Genomic DNA, 27,566 nt, shown 5'->3' on the forward strand with positions numbered 1-27,566 from the left:
TGTAAGTCGCTCTGGATAAGAGCGTCTGCTAAATGACTTAAATGTAATGTAAATGTACTATGGACTGGATGTTCATACTATGGACTGGATGTTAATACTATGGACTGGATGTTAATACTATGGACTGGACGTTAATACTATGGACTGGATGTTAATACTATGGTCTGGATGTTAATACTATGGACTGGATGTTAATACTATGGACTGGATATTAATACTATGGACTGGATGTTAATACTATGGTCTGGATGTTAATACTATGGACTGGATGTTAATACTATGGTCTGGATGTTAATACTATGGACTGGGTGCTAATACTATGGACTGGATGTTAATTCCATGGAATGGTTGCATTGTGAATGTGCAGTGGAACTGTTCTGTGAGGTTCAAGGTACTAGAATACCCTTCATCCCAAAAGTATATTTTTTACGGTGCCTCAGTTCTAAATGTGTTTGTCGATGTTTAAATTAATTGAATGCACAAATATAAAGGGGCTTCTGTCTCCTATGAACAAGGTGTCATGAAATTCATCAGAGCATCAAATTACTTTAATGTTTGTTATCATTTTACTGCTAACCCTTCAGCTATCTCATAAACAACACATCAATTCTAACCTGTTATTCATTTTTTTGTTAATACTTGCATGAAAAGAAAAGTTTGAAGTGAACATGTGTTAAAAACGTGTTAAAATGCCAAATATAAACAGTTTATTAACATTTAAAATGTTTTTTTTTTTACAGCGACGACCGATAATGAACGTCTTGAAATTGCCACTAAGAAATTCCCTTTGAAATACGCCCGGCCAGTAGTGGATTGGCTACAGGAGAAAGGTAAACTTAACACAACTTTAAAATGATCTTCTATTGAACTCAACATTGAAGGGATGTTTTCTTTTTGTATTTTCCTGCTGAAACATAGCACATTTTCACACTACAAAAAAATTATTTTAACCTAACATCCTTTGTCACACTTTTAACAACGTAAATCCCATGATAATTCATAAACACTCTACTCAGTTAAATGGACTGCTAATGAATATTACACAATAATATAGTATTTCATATACTCTGTGAATCCTTCGAAAAATAAGATAATAAAATAATGAAGTATCTCCTAAAGTCCACACCCATTAAAACCTGAATGCCTGCTCAAACACAAGTAAATGCATCTAATGCATGAATCAATATGCAGTCATACATCTAAAATATTGAGTCAGATAACAATAGTCTGACAATAATTTATTAATTTATGAATTCAGATAGAGCTACTTTTTTCAACATTCTGTTAAAAATCGCGCAACATTTCAACGTCCTGCTACTCATGCCAGGAATATAGTATATGCATATGATTAGTATGTGTGCATAGAAAACACTCTGAAGTTTCTAGAACTGGTTCAATGGTGTCTGTGACTATAGCAGGACGAGTTCCGTTATCAAAATCGCAAGAAAACCTGGTCACTAAATCGAAGAAGAAAAAAACAATCCGCCAGTGTTTGTATTGTCTATGGCTTTCCATAAATGATGGAACTGTGTTTGCAATTCCTACAGATTCCAGTGTTGTGATTTCCAGGCCCATTTATATTTGGTCTAATCACTGAATACCACATCCGGTCTTCAGATGTGCACCCAAAAAAGATCTCGACTAGAAATTGCACTTCGTTTTCTAAACTTCTAGTTATTTGATACAGATCGCTCCGTGATCAATTTGATCGTTTATTAACGTTTACTAATACCTATACTTGGATTACAGAAGTAGGTTGAAGTGTTTTGTCAAAGTTTATAGGCAACTTTATGAATTTCAAAAAATTACATTGTGTTGGGAAACGTGCATTTTCCATGGATTTCACGGCGTTCGTAAATGGACATTTTGGGTATATATGGACCGATTTAATCGAAAAAAAATACCCAATTGTGATGTTTATGGGACATATGGGAGTCCCAACAAAGAATCTCGTCAAAGGTAATGAATGTTTTATATTTTATTTCTGCGTTTTGGGTAGCGCCGGCTACGCTAATTTCTTTGTTTACGTCCCCTTTGTGTGTATCTGGGGGCTGCATGCTATCAGATAATAGCTTCTCATGCTTTCGCCGAAAAGCATTTTACAAATCTGACATCTTGGCTATATTCACAACGAGTGTGGCTTGAATTGAGTACCCTGCATGTGAATTTTAATGAAAGTTTGAGTTTTAACGAGTACAATTAGTTTGCGCTCTGGAATTTCCGCTCATTTGGTTCCTGTATAGGAACCATCTCATTTAAACCACAGTGCTATGTTGAAACTGGGAAAATTATTTACTAGCGGGTTAACATTTTACTCAATACTTTCTAAGTCGAGTGTTACCATTTTGTCGTTTTAACTTGAAGATTATGAAGATTTGTTACTACTTAGATTTGGCATTTAAATATGATTTTAGAAATTGCGTGTCTCATTCGAAACTTCACAGCGCCTTGTGGTTTACTTCTTATCTCCATCAGGTTTCTGCCCCTAATTCCTGCCCCTGATTAGCCATTTTCTCCATCAGGATTCTGCCCCTAATTCATGCCACTGATTAGCCATTTTCTCCATCAGGATTCTGCCCCTGATTAGCCATTTTCTCCATCAGGTTCCTGCCCCTGATTAGCCATTTTCTCCATCAGCTTCCTGTGCCTAATTCCTGCCCCTGATTAGCCATTTTCTCCATCAGGTTCCTGCCCCTAATTCCTGCCCCTGATTAGCCATTTTCTCCATCAGGTTCCTGCCCCTAATTCCTGCCCCTGATTAGCCATTTTCTCCATCAGGATTCTGCCCCTAATTCATGCCCCTGATTAGCCATTTTCTCCATCAGGATTCTGCCCCTAATTCATGCCCCTGATTAGCCATTTTCTCCATCAGCTTCCTGCCCCTGATTAGCCATTTTCTCCATCAGCTTCCTGCCCCTGATTAGCCATTTTCTCCATCAGCTTCCTGCCCCTGATTAGCCATTTTCTCCACCAGGTTCCTGCCCCTAATTCCTGCCCCTGATTAGCCAATTTCTCCATCAGCTTCCTGCCCCTGATTAGCCATTTTCTCCATCAGCTTCCTGCCCCTGATTAGCCATTTTCTCCATCAGGTTCCTGCCCCTAATTCCTGCCCCTGATTAGCCATTTTCTCCATCAGCTTCCTGCCCCTGATTAGCCATTTTCTCCATCAGGTTTCTGCCCCTAATTCCTGCCCCTGATTAGCCATTTTCTCCATCAGCTTCCTGTGACTAATTCCTGCCCCTGATTAGCCATTTTCTCCATCAGGTTTCTGCCCCTAATTCCTGCCCCTGATTAGCCATTTTCTCCATCAGGTTTCTGCCCCTAATTCCTGCCACTGATTAGCCATTTTCTCCTTCAGGTTCCTGCCCCTGATTAGCCATTTTCTCCATCAGGTTCCTGCCCCTAATTCCTGCCCCTGATTAGCCATTTTCTCCATCAGGTTCCTGCCACTGATTAGCCATTTTCTCCATCAGGGTCCTGCCCCTGATTAGCCATTTTCTCCATCAGCTTCCTGTGACTAATTCCTGCCCCTGATTAGCCATTTTCTCCATCAGGTTTCTGCCCCTAATTCCTGCCCCTGATTAGCCATTTTCTCCATCAGGTTTCTGCCCCTAATTCCTGCCACTGATTAGCCATTTTCTCCTTCAGGTTCCTGCCCCTGATTAGCCATTTTCTCCATCAGGTTCCTGCCCCTAATTCCTGCCCCTGATTAGCCATTTTCTCCATCAGGTTCCTGCCACTGATTAGCCATTTTCTCCATCAGGTTCCTGCCCCTGATTAGCCATTTTCTCCATCAGGTTTCTGCCCCTAATTCCTGCCCCTGATTAGCCATTTTCTCCATCAGGTTCCTGCCCCTAATTCCTGCCCCTGATTAGCCATTTTCTCCATCAGGTTCCTGCCCCTAATTCATGCCCCTGATTAGCCATTTTCTCCATCAGGTTCCTGCCCCTGATTAGCCATTTTCTCCATCAGGTTCCTGCCCCTGATTAGCCATTTTCCCCATCAGATTCCTGCCCCTGATTAGCCATTTTCTCCATCAGGATTCTGCCCCTAATTCCTGCCCCTGATTAGCCATTTTCTCCATCAGGTTTCTGCCCCTAATTCCTGCCCCTGATTAGCCATTTTCTCCATCAGGTTCCTGCCCCTAATTCCTGCCCCTGATTAGCCATTTTCTCCATCAGGTTCCTGCCCCTGATTAGCCATTTTCTCCATCAGGTTCCTGCCCCTAATTCCTGCCCCTGATTAGCCATTTTCTCCATTAGGTTCCTGCCCCTAATTCCTGCCCCTGATTAGCCATTTTCTCCATCAGGTTCCTGCCCCTGATTAGCTATTTTCTCCATCAGGTTCCTGCCCCTAATTCCTGCCCCTGATTAGCCATTTTCCCCATCAGATTCCTGCCCCTGATTAGCCATTTTCTCCATCAGGTTCCTGCCCCTAATTCATGACCCTGATTACCCATTTTCCCCATCAGATTCCTGCCCCTAAATCCTGCCCCTGATTAGCCATTTTCCCCATCAGATTCCTGCCCCTGATTAGCCATTTTCTCCATCAGGTTCCTGCCCCTAATTCCTGCCCCTGATTAGCCATTTTCTCCATCAGGTTCCTGCCCCTAATTCCTGCCCCTGATTAGCCATTTTCTCCATCAGGTTCCTGCCCCTAATTCCTGCCCCTGATTAGCCATTTTCTCCATCAGGTTCCTGCCCCTAATTCCTGCCCCTGATTAGCCATTTTCCCCATCAGATTCCTGCCCCTAATTCCTGCCCCTGATTAGCCATTTTCCCCATCAGATTCCTGCCCCTAATTCCTGCCCCTGATTAGCCATTTTCTGCATCAGGTTCCTGCCCCTAATTCCTGCCCCTGATTAGCCATTTTCTCCATCAGGTTTCTGCCCCTAATTCCTGCCCCTGATTAGCCATTTTCTCCATCAGGTTTCTGCCACTAATTCCTGCCCCTGATTAGCCATTTTCTCCATCAGGTTCCTGCCCCTAATTCCTGCCCCTGATTAGCCATTTTCCCCATCAGATTCCTGCCCCTGATTGGCCATTTTCTCCATCAGGTTCCTGCCCCTAATCCTGCCCCTGATTAGCCATTTTCTCCATCAGGTTCCTGCCCCTAATTCATGCCCCTGATTAACCATTTTCTTCATCAGGTTTCTGCCCCTAATTCCTGCCCCTGATTAGCCATTTTCCACATCAGATTCCTGCCCCTGATTAGCCATTTTCTCCATCAGGTTCCTGCCCCTAATTCCTGCCCCTGATTAGCCATTTTCCCCATCAGATTCCTGCCCCTGATTGGCCATTTTCTCCATCAGGTTCCTGCCCCTAATTCCTGCCCCTGATTAGCCATTTTCTCCATCAGGTTCCTGCCCCTAATTCCTGCCCCTGATTAGCCATTTTCTCCATCAGGTTTCTGCCCCTAATGCCTGCCCCTGATTAGCCATTTTCTCCACCAGGTTCCTGCCCCTAATTCCTGCCCCTGATTAGCCATTTTCCCCATCAGATTCCTGCCCCTGATTAGCCATTTTCTCCATCAGGTTTCTGCCCCTAATTCCTGCCCCTGATTAGCCATTTTCCCCATCAGATTCCTGCCCCTAATTCCTGCCCCTGATTATTCATTTTCCCCATCAGATTCCTGCCCCTGATTAGCCATTTTCTCCATCAGGTTCCTGCCCCTAATTCCTGCCCCTGATGAGCCATTTTCTCCATCAGGTTTCTGCCCCTAATTCCTGCCCCTGATTAGCCATTTTCCCCATCAGGTTCCTGCCTCTAATTCCTGCCCCTGATTAGCCATTTTCCCCATCAGATTCCTGCCTCTAATTCCTGCCCCTGATTAGCCATTTTCTCCATCAGGTTTCTGCCCCTAATTCCTGCCCCTGATTAGCCATTTTCTCCATCAGGTTCCTGCCCCTAATTCCTGCCCCTGATTAGCCATTTTCCCCATCAGATTCCTGCCCCTAATTCCTGCCCCTGATTAGCCATTTTCTCCATCAGGTTTCTGCCCCTAATTCCTGCCCCTGATTAGCCATTTTCTCCATCAGGTTCCTGCCCCTAATTCCTGCCCCTGATTAGCCATTTTCTCCATCAGGTTCCTGCCCCTAATTCCTGCCCCTGATTAGCCATTTTCTCCATCAGATTCCTGCCCCTAATTCCTGCCCCTGATTAGCCATTTTCTCCATCAGGTTCCTGCCCCTAATTCCTGCCCCTGATTAGCCATTTTCTCCATCAGGTTTCTGCCCCTAATTCCTGCCCCTGATTAGCCATTTTCTCCATCAGGTTCCTGCCCCTAATTCCTGCCACTGATTAGCCATTTTCTCCATCAGGTTTCTGCCCCTAATTCCTGCCCCTGATTAGCCATTTTCTCCATCAGGTTCCTGCCCCTAATTCCTGCCCCTGATTAGCCATTTTCCCCATCAGATTCCTGCCCCTGATTAGCCATTTTCTCCATCAGCTTCCTGTGCCTAATTCCTGCCCCTGATTAGCCATTTTCTCCATCAGGTTCCTGCCCCTAATTCCTGCCCCTGATTAGCCATTTTCCCCATCAGATTCCTGCCCCTGATTAGCCATTTTCTCCATCAGCTTCCTGTGCCTAATTCCTGCCCCTGATTAGCCATTTTCTCCATCAGGTTCCTGCCCCTAATTCCTGCCCCTGATTAGCCATTTTCCCCATCAGATTCCTGCCCCTGATTAGCCATTTTCTCCATCAGCTTCCTGTGCCTAATTCATGCCCCTGATTAGTCCTTTTCTCCATCAGGTTTCTGCCTCTAATTCCTGCCCCTGATTAGCCATTTTCTCCATCAGATTCCTGCCCCTGATTAGCCATTTTCTCCATAAGGTTTCTGCCCCTAATTCCTGCCCCTGATTAGCCATTTTCTCCATCAGGTTTCTGCCCCTAATTCCTGCCCCTGATTAGCCATTTTCTCGATCAGGTTTCTGCCCCTAATTCCTGCCCCTGATTAGCCATTTTCTCCATCAGGTTTCTGCCTCTAATTCCTGCCCCTGATTAGCCATTTTCCCCATCAGATTCCTGCCCCTGATTAGCCATTTTCTCCATCAGGTTTCTGCCCCTAATTCCTGCCCCTGATTAGCCATTTTCTCCATCAGGTTCCTGCCCCTAATTCCTGCCCCTGATTAGCCATTTTCTCCATCAGGTTCCTGCCCCTAATTCATGCCCCTGATTAACCATTTTCTTCATCAGGTTTCTGCCCCTGATTAGCCATTTTCTCCACCAGGTTCCTGCCCCTGATTAGCCATTTTCCCCATCAGATTCCTGCCCCTAATTCCTGCCCCTGATTAGCCATTTTCCACATCAGATTCCTGCCCCTGATTAGCCATTTTATCCATCAGGTTCCTGCCCCTAATTCCTGCCCCTGATTAGCCATTTTCTCCATCAGGTTTCTGCCCCTAATTCCTGCCCCTGATTAGCCATTTTCTCCACCAGGTTCCTGCCCCTAATTCCTGCCCCTGATTAGCCATTTTCCCCATCAGATTCCTGCCCCTGATTAGCCATTTTCTCCATCAGGTTTCTGCCCCTAATTCCTGCCCCTGATTAGCCATTTTCCCCATCAGATTCCTGCCCCTAATTCCTGCCCCTGATTAGCCATTTTCCCCATCAGATTCCTGCCCCTGATTAGCCATTTTCTCCATCAGGTACCTGCCCCTAATTCCTGCCCCTGATTAGCCATTTTCCCCATCAGATTCCTGCCCCTGATTAGCCATTTTCTCTATCAGCTTCCTGTGCCTAATTCATGCCCCTGATTAGCCATTTTCTCCATCAGGATTCTGCCCCTAATTCCTGCCCCTGATTAGCCATTTTCTCCATCAGGTTTCTGCCCCTAATTCCTGCCCCTGATTAGCCATTTTCTCCATCAGGTTTCTGCCTCTAATTCCTGCCCCTGATTAGCCATTTTCCCCATCAGATTCCTGCCCCTGATTAGCCATTTTCTCCATCAGGTTTCTGCCCCTAATTCCTGCCCCTGATTAGCCATTTTCTCCATCAGGTTCCTGCCCCTAATTCCTGCCCCTGATTAGCCATTTTCTCCATCAGGTTCCTGCCCCTAATTCCTGCCCCTGATTAGCCATTTTCTCCATCAGGTTCCTGCCCCTAATTCCTGCCCCTGATTAGCCATTTTCTCCATCAGGTTTCTGCCCCTAATTCATGCCCCTGATAAGCCATTTTCTCCATCATGATTATGCCCCTAATTCATGCCCCTGATTAGCCATTTTCTCCATCAGGTTTCTGCCCCTAATTCCTGCCCCTGATTAGCCATTTTCTCCATCAGGTTTCTGCCCCTAATTCCTGCCCCTGATTAGCCATTTTCTCCATCGGGTTTCTGCCTCTAATTCCTGCCCCTGATTAGCCATTTTCCCCATCAGATTCCTGCCCCTGATTAGCCATTTTCTCCATCAGGTTTCTGCCCCTAATTCCTGCCCCTGATTAGCCATTTTCTCCATCAGGTTTCTGCCCCTAATTCCTGCCACTGATTTGCCATTTTCTCCATCAGGTTCCTGCCCCTGATTAGCCATTTTCTCCATCAGCTTCCTGTGCCTAATTCCTGCCCCTGATTAGCCATTTTCTCCATCAGGTTCCTGCCCCTAATTCCTGCCCCTGATTAGCCATTTTCTACATCAGGTTCCTGCCCCTAATTCATGCCCCTGATTAGCCATTTTCCCCATCAGATTCCTGCCCCTGATTAGCCATTTTCTCCATCAGGATTCTGCCCCTAATTCCTGCCCCTGATTAGCCATTTTCTCCATCAGCTTCCTGCCCCTGATTAGCCATTTTCTCCATCAGCTCCCTGCCCCTGATTAGCCATTTTCTCCATCAGGTTCCTGCCCCTAATTCCTGCCCCTGATTAGCCATTTTCTCCATCAGCTTCCTGCCCCTGATTAGCCATTTTCTCCATCAGCTTCCTGTGCCTAATTCCTGCCCCTGATTAGCCATTTTCTCCATCAGGTTCCTGCCCCTAATTCCTGCCCCTGATTAGCCATTTTCTCCATCAGGTTCCTGCCCCTAATTCATGCCCCTGATTAGCCATTTTCTCCATCAGGTTCCTGCCCCTAATTCATGCCCCTGATTAGCCATTTTCTCCATCAGGTTCCTGCCCCTGATTAGCCATTTTCTCCATCAGGATTCTGCCCCTAATTCCTGCCCCTGATTAGCCATTTTCTCCATCAGCTTCCTGCCCCTGATTGGCCATTTTCTCCATCAGCTTCCTGCCCCTGATTAGCCATTATCTCCATCAGGTTCCTGCCCCTAATTCCTGCCCCTGATTAGCCAATTTCTCCATCAGCTTCCTGCCCCTGATTAGCCATTTTCTCCATCAGCTTCCTGCCCCTAATTCCTGCCCCTGATTAGCCATTTTCTCCATCAGCTTCCTGCCCCTGATTAGCCATTTTGTCCATCAGGTTTCTGCCCCTAATTCCTGCCCCTGATTAGCCATTTTCTCCATCAGGTTTCTGCCCCTAATTCATGCCCCTGATTAGCCATTTTCTCCATCAGCTTCCTGTGCCTAATTCCTGCCCCTGATTAGCCATTTTCTCCATCAGGTTTCTGCCCCTAATTCATGCCCCTGATTAGCCATTTTCTCCATCAGGTTTCTGCCCCTAATTCATGCCCCTGATTAGCCATTTTCTCCATCAGATTCCTGCCCCTGATTAGCCATTTTCTCCATCAGGTTTCTGCCCCTAATTCCTGCCCCTGATTAGCCATTTTCTCCATCAGGTTTCTGCCCCTAATTCATGCCCCTGATTAGCCATTTTCTCCATCAGGTTCTTGCCCCTAATTCCTGCCCCTGATTAGCCATTTTCTCCATCAGGTTCCTGCCCCTAATTCCTGCCCCTGATTAGCCATTTTCTCCATCAGGTTCCTGCACCTAATTCCTGCCACTGATTAGCCATTTTCTCCATCAGGTTCCTGCCCCTAATTCCTGCCCATGATTAGCCATTTTCTCCATCAGGTTTCTGCCCCTAATTACTGCCCCTGATTAGCCATTTTCTCCATCAGGTTCCTGTGACTAATTCCTGCCCCTGATTAGCCATTTTCTCCATCAGGTTTCTGCCCCTAATTCCTGCCCCTGATTAGCCATTTTCTCCATCAGTTTCCTGCCCCTAATTCCTGCCCCTGATTAGCCATTTTCTCCATCAGGTTCCTGCCCCTAATTCCTGCCCCTGATTAGCCATTTTCCCCATCAGATTCCTGCCCCTGATTAGCCATTTTCTCCATCAGGTTCCTGCCCCTAATTCCTGCCCCTGATTAGCCATTTTCTCCATCAGGTTTCTGCCCCTAATTCCTGCCCCTGATTAGCCATTTTCTCCATCAGGTTTCTGCCACTAATTCCTGCCCCTGATTAGCCATTTTCTCCATCAGGTTCCTGCCCCTAATTCCTGCCCCTGATTAGCCATTTTCCCCATCAGATTCCTGCCCCTGATTAGCCATTTTCTCCATCAGGTTCCTGCCCCTAATTCCTGCCCCTGATTAGCCATTTTCTCCATCAGGTTCCTGCCCCTGATTAGCCATTTTCTCCATCAGGTTCCTGCCCCTAATTCCTGCCCCTGATTAGCCATTTTCCCCATCAGATTCCTGCCCCTAATTCCTGCCCCTGATTAGCCATTTTCTCCATCAGGTTCCTGCCCCTGATTAGCCATTTTCCCCATCAGATTCCTGCCCCTGATTAGCCATTTTCCCCATCAGATTCCTGCCCCTGATTAGCCATTTTCTCCATCAGGTTCCTGCCCCTAATTCCTGCCCCTGATTAGCCATTTTCCCCATCAGATTCCTGCCCCTAATTCCTGCCCCTGATTAGCCATTTTCTCCATCAGGTTCCTGCCCCTAATTCCTGCACCTGATTAGCCATTTTCCCCATCAGATTCCTGCCCCTAATTCCTGCCCCTGATTAGCCATTTTCTCCATCAGGTTCCTGCCCCTAATTTCTGCCCCTGATTAGCCATTTTCCCCATCAGATTCCTGCCCCTGATTAGCCATTTTCCCCATCAGATTCCTGCCCCTGATTAGCCATTTTCTCCATCAGGTTCCTGCCCCTAATTCCTGCCCCTGATTAGCCATTTTCTCCATCAGGTTTCTGCCCCTAATTCCTGCCCCTGATTAGCCATTTTCTCCATCAGGTTCCTGCCCCTAATTCCTGCCCCTGATTAGCCATTTTCTCCATCAGATTCCTGCCCCTGATTAGCCATTTTCCCCATCAGATTCCTGCCCCTAATTCCTGCCCCTGATTAGCCATTTTCCCCATCAGATTCCTGCCCCTAATTCCTGCCCCTGATTAGCCATTTTCCCCATCAGATTCCTGCCCCTGATTAGCCATTTTCCCCATCAGATTCCTGCCCCTAATTCCTGCCCCTGATTAGCCATTTTCTCCATCAGGTTCCTGCCCCTAATTCCTGCCCCTGATTAGCCATTTTCTCCATCAGGTTTCTGCCCCTAATTCCTGCCCCTGATTAGCCATTTTCTCCATCAGGTTCCTGCCCCTAATTCCTGCCCCTGATTAGCCATTTTCTCCATCAGGTTCCTGCCCCTAATTCATGCCCCTGATTAACCATTTTCTCCATCAGGTTTCTGCCCCTGATTAGCCATTTTCTCCACCAGGTTCCTGCCCCTAATTCCTGCCCCTGATTAGCCATTTTCCCCATCAGATTCCTGCCCCTGATTAGCCATTTTCTCCACCAGGTTCCTGCCCCTAATTCCTGCCCCTGATTAGCCATTTTCCCCATCAGATTCCTGCCCCTGATTAGCCATTTTCTCCATCAGGTTCCTGCCCCTAATTCCTGCCCCTGATTAGCCATTTTCTCCATCAGGTTCCTGCCCCTAATTCCTGCCCCTGATTAGCCATTTTCTCCACCAGGTTCCTGCCACTAATTCCTGCCCCTGATTAGCCATTTTCCCCATCAGATTCCTGCCCCTGATTAGCCATTTTCTCCATCAGGTTCCTGCCCCTAATTCCTGCCCCTGATTAGCCATTTTCCCCATCAGATTCCTGCCCCTAATTCCTGCCCCTGATTAGCCATTTTCCCCATCAGATTCCTGCCCCTGATTAGCCATTTTCTCCATCAGGTTCCTGCCCCTAATTCCTGCCCCTGATTAGCCATTTTCTCCATCAGGTTCCTGCCCCTAATTCCTGCCCCTGATTAGCCATTTTCCCCATCAGATTCCTGCCCCTGATTAGCCATTTTCTCCATCAGATTCCTTCTCCTGATTAGCCATTTTCTCCATCAGATTCCTGCCCCTGATTAGCCCATTTTAACATCAGATTCCTTCTCCTGATTAGCCCATTTTAACATCAGGTTCCTGCCCCTTCTTTCTATCTTCAGCAGTATTCCTTTTTAACATCAGCTCATACCCCTGTTTACTAGCTTTAGCATTAGCCATAGCATTTTAAACATCAGCTCATACCCCTGTTTACTAGCTTCAGCATTAGCCATAGCATTTTCAACATCAGCTCATACCCCTGTTTACTAGCTACAGCATTAGCCATAGCCTTTTAAACATAACCCATTTTTTGTCTTCATAGTTTTGGGAACAGCTCTAGCCTTTTTAGATACTGCTGATCAGACGCCGTCCCAAAGGGCCAGTTTGAGGAGACGGACATAAAGCTTTGACCTGTTCCTCTCCTTTTCTTTCCATTCCTCGCTCTCCTCCTGTCTCAGCCTAAGCTCACATCCCTCTCTCTCCTCCTGTCTCAGCCTAAGCTCACATCCCTCTCTCTCCTCCTGTCTCAGCCTTAGCTCACATCCCTCTCTCTCTCCTCCTTTCTCAGCCTTAGCTCACATCCCTCTCTCTCCTCCTTTCTCAGCCTTAGCTCACATCTCTCTCTCTCCTCCTGTCTCAGCCTTAGCTCACACCTCTCTCTCTCCTCCTGTCTCAGCCTTAGCTCACATCCCTCTCTCTCTCCTCCTTTCTCAGCCTGAGCTCACATCCCTCTCTCTCCTCCTGTCTCAGCCTTAGCTCACATCCCTCTCTCTCCTCCTTTCTCAGCCTAAGCTCACATCCCTCTCTCTCCTCCTTTCTCAGCCTAAGCTCACATCCCTCTCTCTCCTCCTGTCTCAGCCTTAGCTCACATCCCTCTCTCTCCTCCTTTCTCAGCCTTAGCTCACATCTCTCTCTCTCCTCCTTTCTCAGCCTAAGCTCACATCTCTCTCTCCTCCTGTCTCAGCCTGAGCTCACATCCTTCTCTCTCTTCCTTTCTCAGCCTTAGCTCACATCCCTCTCTCTCCTCCTTTCTCAGCCTTAGCTCACATCCCTCTCTCTCCTCCTTTCTCAGCCTTAGCTCACATCTCTCTCTCCTCCTTTCTCAGCCTTAGCTCACATCCCTCTCTCTCCTCCTGTCTCAGCCTTAGCTCACATCCCTCTCTCTCCTCCTGTCTCAGCCTGAGCTCACATCCCTCTCTCTCCTCCTTTCTCAGCCTTAGCTCACATCCCTCTCTCTCCTCCTGTCTCAGCCTGAGCTCACATCCCTCTCTCTCCTCCTTTCTCAGCCTTAGCTCACATCCCTCTCTCTCCTCCTGTCTCAGCCTTAGCTCACATCCCTCTCTCTCCTCCTGTCTCAGCCTGAGCTCACATCCCTCTCTCTCCTCCTTTCTCAGCCTTAGCTCACATCCCTCTCTCTCCTCCTGTCTCAGCCTTAGCTCACATCTCTCTCTCTCCTCCTTTCTCAGCCTAAGCTCGCATCCCTCTCTCTCTCCTCCTTTCTCAGCCTTAGCTCACATCCCTCTCTCTCCTCCTTTCTCAGCCTTAGCTCACATCCCTCTCTCTCCTCCTGTCTCAGCCTTAGCTCACATCCCTCTCTCTCCTCCTGTCTCAGCCTGAGCTCACATCCCTCTCTCTCCTCCTTTCTCAGCCTTAGCTCACATCCCTCTCTTTCCTCCTTTCTCAGCCTTAGCTCACATCTCTCTCTCCTCCTTTCTCAGCCTTAGCTCACATCCCTCTCTCTCCTCCTGTCTCAGCCTTAGCTCACATCTCTCTCTCTCCTCCTTTCTCAGCCTAAGCTCGCATCCCCTCTCTCTCCTCCTTTCTCAGCCTTAGCTCACATCCCTCTCTCTCCTCCTTTCTCAGCCTTAGCTCACATCCCTCTCTCTCCTCCTGTCTCAGCCTTAGCTCACATCCCTCTCTCTCCTCCTGTCTCAGCCTGAGCTCACATCCCTCTCTCTCCTCCTTTCTCAGCCTTAGCTCACATCCCTCTCTCTCCTCCTTTCTTCAGCCTTAGCTCACATCTCTCTCCTCCTTTCTCAGCCTTAGCTCACATCCCCTCTCTCCTCCTTTCTCAGCCTTAGCTCACATCCCTCTCTCTCCTCCTTTCTCAGCCTTAGCTCACATCCCTCTCTCTCCTCCTTTCTCAGCCTTAGCTCACATCTCTCTCTCTCCTCCTTTCTCAGCCTTAGCTCACATCCCTCTCTCTCCTCCTGTCTCAGCCTTAGCTCACATCCCTCTCTCTCTCCTCCTTTCTCAGCCTTAGCTCACATCTCTCTCTCCTCCTTTCTCAGCCTTAGCTCACATCTCTCTCTCTCCTCCTTTCTCAGCCTTAGCTCACATCCCTCTCTTTCCTCCTTTCTCAGCCTTAGCTCACATCTCTCTCTCCTCCTTTCTCAGCCTTAGCTCACATCCCTCTCTTTCCTCCTTTCTCAGCCTTAGCTCACATCTCTCTCTCCTCCTTTCTCAGCCTTAGCTCACATCTCTCTCTCCTCCTTTCTCAGCCTGAGCTCACATCCCTCTCTCTCCTCCTTTCTCAGCCTAAGCTCACATCTCTCTCTCTCCTCCTTTCTCAGCCTAAGCTCACATCCCTCTCTCTCCTCCTTTCTCAGCCTTAGCTCACATCCCTCTCTCTCCTCCTGTCTCAGCCTTAGCTCACACCTCTCTCTCCTCCTGTCTCAGCCTTAGCTCACATCCCTGTCTCTCCTCCTTTCTCAGCCTTAGCTCACATCTCTCTCTCTCCTCCTGTCTCAGCCTTAGATCACATCCCTCTCTCTCTCCTCCTTTCTCAGCCTTAGCTCACATCCCTGTCTCTCCTCCTTTCTCAGCCTTAGCTCACATCTCTCTCTCTCCTCCTGTCTCAGCCTTAGCTCACATCCCTCTCTCTCTCCTCCTTTCTCAGCCTTAGCTCACATCCCTGTCTCTCCTCCTTTCTCAGCCTTAGCTCACATCTCTCTCTCTCCTCCTGTCTCAGCCTTAGCTCACATCCCTCTCTCTCTCCTCCTTTCTCAGCCTTAGCTCACATCCCTCTCTCTCCTCCTGTCTCAGCCTAAGCTCACATCCCTCTCTCTCCTCCTGTCTCAGCCTTAGCTCACATCCCTCTCTCTCTCCTCCTTTCTCAGCCTTAGCTCACATCCCTCTCTCTCTCCTCCTGTCTCAGCCTAAGCTCACATCCCTCTCTCTCCTCCTGTCTCAGCCTTAGCTCACATCCCTGTCTCATAATTACAGATAACAACATTAGGCCCTTTCTACAGTGATAGCCAGAAGCATTGACCCTGTATATTTTGGGTTCGCTTCCTGGATCCCAGGCTACTTATAGGCTCCTCAGTTGACCTTTGTTCATAGTTTCACCGTAAATGTATTTCTTTACGACCCACCTCATCATTGACCTTTTGTTTGTCAAGGACTTTTTAAGTACACATGGAAACGTATACTTACCGTACACACATGAACACAAACGGGCACACACACACACACAGGCATGCACGCACACACACGCGCACACACACACACACACACAGGCATGCACGCACACACACACACACACACACACACAGGCATGCACGCACACACGCACACACACGCACACACACCGTAAAGTCACAAAGGTTCTATTTATTTTCTGACCTGACAACATCTCAACAACTGTTTGGACACTGAATGAAAAACCAGGAACCTTATTTTGCTGCTCTGTCCGTTGTTATTCCTTGATGTGAATATGACTATTTGTCTGGTTCCCTCCTCTAGGCCGGCAGCTTACCATATTCAACACCCAGGCCTTGGTGACCATCGGTGGCAGCGACCGCAGTCGGCCCTTCCAGGGACAGCTGTCCGGCCTCTACTACAATGGCCTGAAGGTCCTCAACATGGCCGCCGAGGGCAACCCCAATATCAAAATCAACGGCAGCGTCCGGTTGGTGGGTGACACGCCCTCTGTGGCCGGGTCGGCCCGCACCACCGCCCAGCCGCCCGAGTTATCCACCACCTTTATTGAGACCACCACCATCATGTCCACCACCACCACCCGCAAGCACCGCTCCTCTCCCACCATACAGGTAGGGCTCAGGAATGGGGAGGAGTCGGGAGGGCAGCGGACGGGGAGGAGAGCAGAGGGGATAGGGACGGGGAGGATGGGAGGGGAGGGGAGGGCAGCGAACGGGGTGGAGAGCGGAGGGGATAGGGACGGGGAGGAGGGGGGTACGGGGATGGGAGGAGAGAGGAGGGCTGCAGTGGGAACGAAGCGGAGAGGAGAGGGGACGGGAGGAGAGGAGAGGGGAGGGGATGGCAGCGGACGGGGTGGAGAGCGGAGGGGATAGGGACGGGGAGGAGAGGGGTACGGGGATGGGAGGAGAGAGGAGGGCAGCAGTGGGAATGAAGCGGAGAGGAGAGAAGAGGGGAAGGCAGCGGAGGGGACGGGAGAAGAGGAGAGGGGAGGACAGTGTTCCCTATACAATACATGTCCCCTGAACAGCTGTGTGTGGTGGACCGCGACAGCCCCATCTACTCCCCTCTCTCTGGGACAGAGGCACGCTCAGAGGCCCTGTGGTCTAGATGGAGGAATTAGCCCTTCATCATCTCTGCCTGCTTAATAACCACCTAGCCCAGATACCAGTTTTTTTTAAAGCTTTTTTTCTTCCACTAAATGAGGCCAGGAAAAGAGAGAACTTTAGAATCTCTGCCTGTCTGTCATACCTGTCAATCCCGCCCATCTGGCACTCCAGGAGCAAAAGTTTCTATGTTTAGATTTGATTTGAACCCAGGTCTCTATGTCTGTTCATAGTTACTGTCACGCTAACCCAGGTCTCTATGTCTGTTCATAGTTACCGTCACGCTAACCCAGGTCTCTATGTCTGTTCATAGTTACTGTCACACTAACCCAGGTCTCTATGTCTGTTCATAGTTACTGTCACACTAACCCAGGTCTCTATGTCTCTATGTCTGTTCATAGTTACTGTCACGCTAACCCAGGTCTCTATGTCTCTATGTCTGTTCATAGTTACTGTCACACTAATCCAGGTCTCTGTCTCTATGTCTGTTCATAGTTACTGTCACACTAATCCAGGTCTCTATGTATCTATGTCTGTTCATAGTTACTGTCACGCTAACCCAGGTCTCTATGTCTGTTCATAGTTACTGTCACACTAACCCAGGTCTCTATGTCTGTTCATAGTTACTGTCACGCTAACCCAGGTCTCTATGTCTGTTCATAGTTACTGTCACACTAACCCAGGTCTCTATGTCTGTTCATAGTTACTGTCACGCTAACCCAGGTCTCTATGTCTGTTCATAGTTACTGTCACGCTAACCCAGGGCTCTATGTCTGTTCATAGTTACTGTCACGCTAACCCAGGTCTCTATGTCTGTTCATAGTTACTGTCACGCTAACCCAGGTCTCTATGTCTGTTCATAGTTACTGTCACACTAACCCAGGTCTCTATGTCGGTTCATAGTTACTGTCATGCTAACCCAGGTCTCTATGTCTGTTCATAGTTACTGTCACGCTAACCCAGGTCTCTATATCTGTTCATAGTTACTGTCATGCTAACCCAGGTCTCTATGTCTGTTCATAGTTACTATCACGCTAACCCATGTCTCTATGTCTCTATGGCTGTTCATAGTTACTGTCACGCCAACCCAGGTCTCTATGTCTGTTCATAGTTACTGTCACGCTAACCCAGGTCTCTATGTCTATTCATAGTTACTGTCACGCTAACCCAGGTCTCTATGTCTCTATGTCTGTTCATAGTTACTGTCACACTAACCCAGGTCTCTATGTCTGTTCATAGTTACTGTCACGCTAACCCAGGTGTGTTCAGATGCACTAGGGTTTTTTTTTTTATGTTATGCAAACCAATGGTGTGTACACAGCTCTGCAAGTTTTCAAGCACAGCCAGCCACGGTGTCTGTTGAGATGGTTTGTATGGGCTGTGGTTATTGGTGCTTTGATTCAGGCAAATGAGTTGTGCAGATTCTTTGAATGGGTGTATCTACTGCACATCTATCAAGTACTATATTAAAATTACCGAATTAAATATTACATATTATCTCTCATTGTTATTATATAATAATTTAGGGGAGGATAAATTGGACGTTGGTAACATCAAAATGGGATTTGTGTCTGTGTATAGTTGTCCTCTTCCAACTCTAAAGAACGTTTTCATTCCAACTCTCTCTCCGGCCGTCTAAAAATTACACAGTTTACAAACCCCTTTCAGCTTGGAACCAACACAAAGTCTGTGTTTGAGTAAAAACGATATAATGACATTGCATTAACCATTTCATAGGTTTCCTGGAGAACATATGGATGTGGCTAGCATTGCAGATATGACAGACATGCGTCTACAGAGCCTCTGACATACAGTATGGAGAGGCTAATGTTATAGGACGCTAAAAACAACAAAAAAGTCTAAACAAAAAAACCTGTTGATGTTACCGTAGTAACTCAGCCAGGAGTCACAAACCCTGTTTTCTCTGGTTGGACGACGTGAAAATGATATGCAAATCAAAAGAGGCCATCAGCGGAGAAAAAAAGAAAACAGACAAACGAAAGATTAGAGAGAGAGAGAGATTAGAAATGGGAGATTTGAGTGGCTTGTGGTGCTCAATTGCAGGTACTCTATCAAAAAATATATATCAAAGGAGGCCAGAGGAGGGAAATTGTTATTATTATTTATTTTTTCCAATTTAATCGAGGATGAATTTCCTGTGGAGTTCAATCTGGAGCAAGTGATGAATAGCTTCGGCGAGGGGAAGTGACACGTACAGGAGAGCTGTGTTAATCACATCCACTTCCTCTTTCCCACTCTGGCTGATCAGGCATGAGAGAGAGAGAGAGAGAGAAAGAGAGAGAGAGAGAGAGAGGGAGAGAGAGATGGGGAGTATTTCTACTTGTAACAAAGCACTTTGTGGGTAAAACTCATTATGATTGGCTGGGCCTGGCTCTAAGAGGGTGAGCCCATGCCCTCGAATGTCCAACCCACACTTTCCATGCCAATAAAGAAATTTGCAAGAGAGAGAGAGGGGGAGAGCGAGAGACACACAGAGAGGAGAGACAGGGAGAGAGACAGAGGGGGAGAGAACGGAAGAGAGAGAGAGATTGAGAATGAGTGAAAGATTGAGAGAGTGAGAGCGGGAGAGAGATGGTGAGAGACAGAGAGAAAGAGACAGACAGAGAGAGAGAGAGAGAGAGAGAGTGAGCATAGCTTTGCTATTGAGAAAGGTCGCCATAGGCAGACATGGCTCTCGAGAATACAGGCTATGTGCACACTGCCCACAAAATGAGGTGGAAACCGAGCTGCATTTCCTAACCTCCTGCCCAATGTATGACCATATTAGAGATACATATTTCCATTAGATTACACAGATCCACAAAGAATTCAAAAACAAACCCAATTTTGATAAACTCCCATATCTACTGGGTGAAATTCCACAGTGTGCCATCACAGCAGCAAGATGTGTGACCTGTTGCCACAAGAAAAGGGCAACCAGTGAGGAACAAACACCATTGTAAATACAACCCATATTTATGCGTATTTATTTCCCTTGTGTACTTTAACCATTTGTACATTGTTACAACACTGTATATAGACATAATAAAGACATTTGTAATGTCTTTATTGTTTTGAAACTTCTGTATGTGTAATGTTTACTGTTAATTTTTATTGTTTATTTCACTTTTGTATATTATCTACCTCACTTGCTTTGGCAATGTTAACACATGTTTCCCATGCCAATAAAGCCCCTTGACTAATCTGGCCATACAAAATGTAATGATATTATATATTGGGAAAACTTTACACAATATCAAAGTAAAATGAAATGCTCTTTTGAGCCTAAACAGACAGTACATGGTGGCAGACTATCTGACCGCTGTGACTGTAGAGAGACACGCCCTGGAAGCTGACTGTTGCTCAATGTTTTGAATCAATCTTCACCTTCAATCAATGTATTCATACACTCCCAATCTCACTACTATCTCTCCAGGGGGTGTGTTTAAGTGCAGCAGGACGATACAACTGTAGAGCTATAACTCTGTGTGTGTGTGTATGTGCGTGTGCGCGCGCGGTGGAACTGTCAGGGGATACTCATTAAAGATACAACAGTAGCTAGGTCAACAAGCTGCTGCTCTTGTTTGCGTTTTGTAAAACACACACACAGGCGCACACGCACACACACACACACACGAAGGCACGCACTCATGCAAACACACGCGCACCTAGGCATGCACACACACACACAAAATCACCCACAGTGGCCCTTATAGTCATGTTTGCTTTCACTCGTCTTAATTGAGCCAACAAGAAGGGTAAACACGCTGTCTGTTTGGAGGTCACCTAATTGTGCTCCTCTGTGTCTGAAGGAGGACAGTCTATTCATATATCAGTACTGCTCTTCTCTTCTCTGTTGTCTAACACTTCATTGAGAATGAGTAGAAATTGAAGAATAGAAAAGAAAGAAGGGAGAATAAGGATGGAAAGAGTTTGTGGATTTGGGGGATGCCTGTATCTTTGTACCTGGATTAAGTTGAAACAAGCCCTCAAGCTGCTACAGTAGAACATCTACCACATGCTCAGAAGGCCCAGTGCACAACCAATCAACAATCAGTATGAAGTACTGTAACTAGGAAAGAACTAGAACACGTTGGAATGTCCATGTAGATCAGCTCTGTAGACCTTAGTTAACATGAAGATTACATAACACCATGGTTCTGGAGAAGAATTAACATGTTCAAGCCTCCAAGGTTCCCCGCTAACAAGCTTTTATACATTCTGACTCAGGGCCAACAATATCTGTGCGTGTGTGTGTGTGTGTGTGTGTGTGTGTGTGTGTGTGTGTGTGTGTGTGTGTGTGTGTGTGTGTGTGTGTGTGTGTGTGTGTGTGTGTGTGCGAGAGCGAGCGAGTGAGAGAGAGAGAGAAATACTGAGTAATACTTGCCATGTCAATAAAGTCAGTAAGTAAGTCAATTTAATTTAATTGAGAGAGAGACCAGCACTGTTTCAAAAGAAAGAATTCAAATAATCAATATCATGAACCAATCAAAGGACTCATATTTACAACATTAAAAACAAAACATCTCAAAGCCGACTAAATTGCTATCTTACCCTGAACAGAGAATATGAATTGGCTAATTAGCTCTACTCTGTCTGAGATACGAAGCAGAGACAGATCCTTAGTAAGTACAGGCTGAGTGACCAATAGAAACCAGACATACAAAGACATGGCTACCCAAAGAGGAGCATGTATGTGGTTCGCTGCACAACAGGAGAGGTAGAAACAGAGATGTACGTTCTCCTCTACTGTGATAAATATTCCTCACAAGGAGATTCAATATTCAAAGAAATTAATAAATTTATTCCATATGTTAACGTTTTAAACCCAGAGGAAAACTAAAAATACTAATGGGCGAAGGAGCAACTGCTCCTGCAGTCCAATATGTATTCACTTGTCATAGAGAAACACTGAATAATAACGTCTGCATAGTAAACAGTGACTTACTTCTTATGAGTATTATTTTTTACATTACAGCTTTTAACCATCACTTTGGCACTAATTTCAGAACCTTGGGGTCATTTTTCAAAACTCTAGACACAAAACTAAAAAACGGTCATCACTTGTAACACAGGCTGTCCAATGTTCAACACATTGTATTGTGCATTCATATCTTTAAAGAAACCTTGCACTTGCAGAACCATTGGTTCAAATAACTTATTTATCATGAAATACCATAGGAACATTCATTTAGATCTGTTCGTACAATAATTAAATATTGTAGTACAAAGTATGTGATACATGTTTCATTATGCTACTACACGTACAGTGGGGCAAAAAAAGTATTTAGTCAGCCACCAATTGTGCAAGTTCTCCCACTTAAAAAGATGAGAGAGGGCTGTAATTTTAATCATAGGTACACTTCAACTATGACAGACAAAATGAGAGAAAAAATCCAGAAAATCACATTGTAGGATTTTTTATGAATTTATTTGCAAATTATGGTGGAAAATAAGTATTTGGTCAATAACAAAAGTTTATCTCAATACGTTGTTATATACCCTTTGTTGGCAATGACAGAGGTCAAACGTTTTCTGTAAGTCTTCACAGGGTTTTCACACACTGTTGCTGGTATTTTGGCCCATTCCTCCATGCAGATCTCCTCTAGAGCAGTGATGTTTTTGGGGCTGTTGCTGGGAAACATAGACTTTCAACTCCCTCCAAAGATTTTCTATGGGGTTGAGATCTGGAGGCTGGCTAGGCCACTCCGGGACCTTGAAGTGCTTCTTTCGAAGCCACTCCTTCGTTGCCCGGGCGGTGTATTTGGGATCAATGTCATGCTGAAAGACAAAGCCACGTTTCATCTTCAATGCCCTTGCTGATGGAAGGAGGTTTTCACTCAAAATCTCACGATACTTGGCCCCATTCATTCTTTACTTTACAAGGATTAGTCGTCCTGGTCCCTTTGCAGAAAAACAGCCACAAAGCATGATGTTTCCACCCCCATGCTCCACAGTAGGTATAGTGTTCTTTGGATGCAACTCAGCATTCTTTGTCCTCCAAACACGACGAGTTGGGTTTTTACCAAAAAGTTCTATTTTGGTTTCATCTGACCATATGACATTCTCCCAATCTTCTTCTGGATCATCCAAATGCTATCTAGCAAACTTCAGACGGGCCTGGACATGTAGTGGTAGTGGTGGTGGTAGTAGTAATGATGATGGTGGTGGTAGTAATGATGATGGTGGTGGTAGTAATGGTAGTGATGGTGGTAGTAGTAATGGTAGTGATGGTGGTAGTAGTAATGGCAGGGATGGTGGTAGAGGAAATGATGATGGTAGTGGTAGTAGTAATGATGATGGTAGTGGTAGTAGTAATGGTAGTGATGGTGGTGGTAGTAATGATGATGGTAGTGGTAGTAGTAATGATGATGGTGGTGGTAGTAATGTTGATGGAGTGGTAGTAGTAATGATGATGGTGGTGGTAGTAGTAATGATGATGGTGGTGGTAGTAGTAATGATGATGGTGGTGGTAGTAGTAATGATGATGGTACATACATTTACATTACATTTAAGTCATTTGGCAGACGCTCTTATCCAGAGCGACTTACAAATTGGTGAATTCACCTTATGACATCCAGTGGAACAGCCACTTAACAATAGTGCATCTAAATCATTTAGGGGGGGGGGGGGTGAGAAGGATTACTTTATCCTATCCTAGGTATTCCTTAAAGAGGTGGGGTTTCAGGTGTCTCCGGAAGGTGGTGATTGACTCCGCTGTCCTGGCGTCGTGAGGGAGTTTGTTCCACCATTGGGGGGCCAGAGCAGCGAACAGTTTTGACTGGGCTGAGCGGGAACTGTACTTCCTCAGTGGTAGTGAGGCGAGCAGGCCAGAGGTGGATGAACGCAGTGCCCTTGTTTGGGTGTAGGGCCTGATCAGAGCCTGGAGGTACTGCGGTGCCGTTCCCCTCACAGCTCCGTAGGCAAGCACCATGGTCTTGTAGCGGATGCGAGCTTCAACTGGAAGCCAGTGGAGAGAGCGGAGGAGCGGGGTGACGTGAGAGAACTTGGGAAGGTTGAACACCAGACGGGCTGCGGCGTTCTGGATGAGTTGTAGGGGTTTAATGGCACAGGCAGGGAGCCCAGCCAACAGCGAGTTGCAGTAATCCAGACGGGAGATGACAAGTGCCTGGATTAGGACCTGTGCCGCTTCCTGTGTGAGGCAGGGTCGTACTCTGCGAATGTTGTAGAGCATGAACCTACAGGAACGGGCCACCGCCTTGATGTTAGTTGAGAACGACAGGGTGTTGTCCAGGATCACGCCAAGGTTCTTAGCGCTCTGGGAGGAGGACACAATGGAGTTGTCAACCGTGATGGCGAGATCATGGAACGGGCAGTCCTTCCCCGGGAGGAAGAGCAGTTCCGTCTTGCTGAGGTTCAGCTTGAGGTGGTGATCCGTCATGGTAGTGGTAGTAGTAATGATGATGGTGGTAGTAGTAATGATGATGGGTGTGGTAGTAGAAATGATGATCGTAGTGGTAGTAGTAATGATGATCGTAGTGGTAGTAGTAATGATGATGGGTGTGGTAGTAGTAATGATGATGGTAGTGGTAGTAATGATGATGGTGGTAGTAGTAGTAATGATGATGGTGGTAGTAGTAGTAATGATGATGGTGGTAGTAGTAGTAATGATGATGGTGGTGGTAGTAGTAATGATGATGGTGGTAGTAGTAGTAATGATGATGGCGGTAGTAGTAATGATGATGGGTGTGGTAGTAGAAATGATGATCGTAGTGGTAGTAGTAATGATGATGGGTATGGTAGTAGTAATGATGATGGGTGTGGTAATAGTAATGATGATGGTGGTAGTAGTAGTAATGATGATGGTGGTAGTAGTAGTAATGATGATGGTGGTGGTAGTAGTAATGATGATGGTGGTAGTAGTAGTAATGATGATGGTGGTGGTAGCAGTAATGATGATGGTGGTAGTAGTAGTAATGATGATGGCGGTAGTAGTAATGATTATGGTGGTAGTAGTAGTAATGATGATGGTGGTGGTAGTAGTAATGATGATGGTGGTGGTAGTAGTAATGATGATGGTGGTGGTAGTAGTAATGATGATGGTGGTAGTAGTAATGATGATGGTAGTGGTAGTAGTAATGATGATGGTGGTGATAGTAATAATGATGATGGTGGTGGAAGTAGTAATGATGATGGTGGTAGTAGTAATGATGATGGTGGTAGTAGTAGTAATGATGATGGTGGTGGTAGTAGTAATGATGATGGTGGTGGTAGTGGTAATGAAGGTGGTGGTAGTAGTAATGATGATGGTGGTGGTAGTAATAATGATGATGGTGGTGGAAGTAGTAATGATGATGGTGGTAGTAGTAATGATGATGGTGGTGGTAGTAGTAATGATGATGTGTGTGGTAGTAGTAATGGTAGTGATGGTGGTAGTAGTAATGGTAGTGATTGTGGTAGAAGTAATGATGATGGTAGTAGTAGTAATGATGGTGGTGGTGGTAGTAGTAATGATGGTGGTGGTAGTAGTAATGATGATGGTGGTAGTAGCAATGATGGTGGTGGTGGTAGTGTTAATGTTGATGGTGGTAGTAGTAGTAATGATGATGTTGGTAGTAGTAATGATGGTGCTGGTAGTAGTAATGATGATGGTGATGGTAGTAGTAATGATGATGGTGGTGGTAGTAGTAATGATGATGGTAGTGGTGGTAGTAGTAATGATGATGGTGGTGGTAGTAGTAATGATGAAGGTGGTAGTAGTAATGATGATGGGTGTGGTAGTAGAAATGATGATGGTAGTGGTAGTAGTAATGATGATGGGTGTGGTAGTAGTACTGGTAGTGATGGTGGTAGTAGTACTGGTAGTGATGGTGGTAGTAGTAATGGTAGTGATGGTGGTGGAAGTAATGATGATGGGTGTGGTAGTAGTAATGATGATGGTAGTAGTAGTAATGATGATGGTGGTGGTAGTAATGATGATGGGTGTGGTAGTAGTAATGGTAGTGATGGTGGTAGTAGTAATGGTAGTGATGGTGGTAGTAGTAATGGTAGTGATGGTGGTAGTAGTAATGATAGTGATGGTGGTAGTAGTAATGGTAGTGATGGTGGTAGTTGTAATGATCATGGTGGTGGTAGTAGTAATGATGATGGTACATTTAACATTTACATTTAAGTCATTTAGCAGACGCTCTTATCCAGAGCGACTTACAAATTGGTGAATTCACCTTCTGACATCCAGTGGAACAGCCACTTTACAATAGTGCATCTAAATCATTTAAGGGGGGGAGAAGGATTACTTATGCTATCCTAGGTATTCCTTGAAGAGGTGGGGTTTCAGGTGTCTCCGGAAGGTGGTGATTGACTCCGCTGTCCTGGCGTCGTGAGGGAGTTTGTTCCACCATTGGGGGGCCAGAGCAGCGAACAGTTTTGACTGGGCTGAGCGGGAACTGTACTTCCTCAGTGGTAGGGAGGCGAGCAGGCCAGAGGTGGATGAACGCAGTGCCCTTGTTTGGGTGTAGGGCCTGATAAGAGCCTGGAGGTACTGCGGTGCCGTTCCCCTCACAGCTCCGTAGGCAAGCACCATGGTCTTGTAGCAGATGCGAGCTTCAACTGGAAGCCAGTGGAGAGAGCGGAGGAGCGGGGTGACGTGGTGGTAGTAATGAGGATGGTGGTAGTAGTAGTAATGATGATGGTGGTGGTAGTAGTAATGATGATGGTGGTGGTAGTGGAAATGTTGATGGTGGTAGTAGTAGTAATGATGATGTTGGTAGTAGTAATGATGGTGCTGGTAGTAGTAATGATGATGGTGGTGGTAGTAGTAATGATGATGGAGGTGGTAGTAGTAATGATGATGGTAGTGGTAGTAATAATGATGATGGTGGTGGTAGTAGTAATGATGATGATGGTAGTAGTAATGATGATGGGTATGGTAGTAGAAATGATAATGGTAGTGGTAGTAGTAATGATGATGGTGGTGGAAGTAGTGGTAATGATGATGGGTGTGGCAGTAGTAATGATGATGGGTGTGGTAGTAGTAATGATGATGGTGGAAGTAGTAATGGTAGTGATGGTGGTAGTAGTAATGGTAGTGATTGTGGTAGAAGTAATGATGATGGTAGTAGTAGTAATGATGATGGTGGTGGTGGTAGTAATGATGATGGTGGTAGTAGAAGTAATGATGATGGCGGTAGTAGTAATGATGATGGTAGTGGTAGTAGTAATGATGATGGTGGTGGTAGTAGTAATGATGATGGTAGTGGTAGTAGTAATGATGATGGTGGTGGAAGTAGTAATGATGATGGTGGTAGTAGTAATGATGATGGTGGTAGTAGTAATGATGATGGTGGTGCTAGTAGTAAAGATGATGTGTGTGGTGGTAGTAGTAATGATGATGGTGGTAGTAGTAATGATGATGGTGGTGGAAGTAGTAATGATGATGGTGGTAGTAGTAATGATGATGGTGGTAGTAGTAATGATGATGGTGGTGCTAGTAGTAATGATGGTGTGTGTGGTAGTAGTAATGGTAGTGATGGTGCTAGTAGTAATGGTAGTGATTGTGGTAGAAGTGATGATGATGGTAGTAGTAGTAATGATGATGGTGGTGGTGGTAGTAGTAATGATGATGGTGGTAGTAGTAATGATGGTGATGGTGGTAGTATTAATGATGATGGTGGTGTTAGTAGTAATGTTGATGGTGGTAGTAGTTGTATTGATGATGTTGGTAGTAGTAATGATGGTGCTGGTAGTAGTAATGATGATGGTGGTGGTAGTAGTAATGATGATGGTGGTGGTAGTAGTAATGATGATGGTAGTGGTAGTATTAATGATGATGGTGGTGTTAGTAGTAATGATGATGGTGGTGGT

At 46.0% G+C, this 27,566-nt stretch overlaps 1 protein-coding gene across 1 annotated transcript in view; it reads left to right on the forward strand.

Annotated features, from left to right (window-relative positions):
* The window catches only part of LOC135525527 (neurexin-3a-beta-like), a 347,678-nt gene that overhangs the window by 232,595 nt on the left and 87,517 nt on the right, over nucleotides 1–27,566 (forward strand). Inside the window, exons 4-5 of the mRNA XM_064953198.1 lie at nucleotides 741–830; nucleotides 15,943–16,250. Of these exons, the coding sequence (XP_064809270.1) occupies nucleotides 741–830; nucleotides 15,943–16,250 (398 nt within the window). The remainder of the gene's footprint in view (nucleotides 1–740; nucleotides 831–15,942; nucleotides 16,251–27,566) is intronic.

This window comes from Oncorhynchus masou, chromosome 32, assembly GCF_036934945.1.
Source record: "Oncorhynchus masou masou isolate Uvic2021 chromosome 32, UVic_Omas_1.1, whole genome shotgun sequence".
Classification (NCBI taxonomy): domain Eukaryota; kingdom Metazoa; phylum Chordata; class Actinopteri; order Salmoniformes; family Salmonidae; genus Oncorhynchus; species Oncorhynchus masou.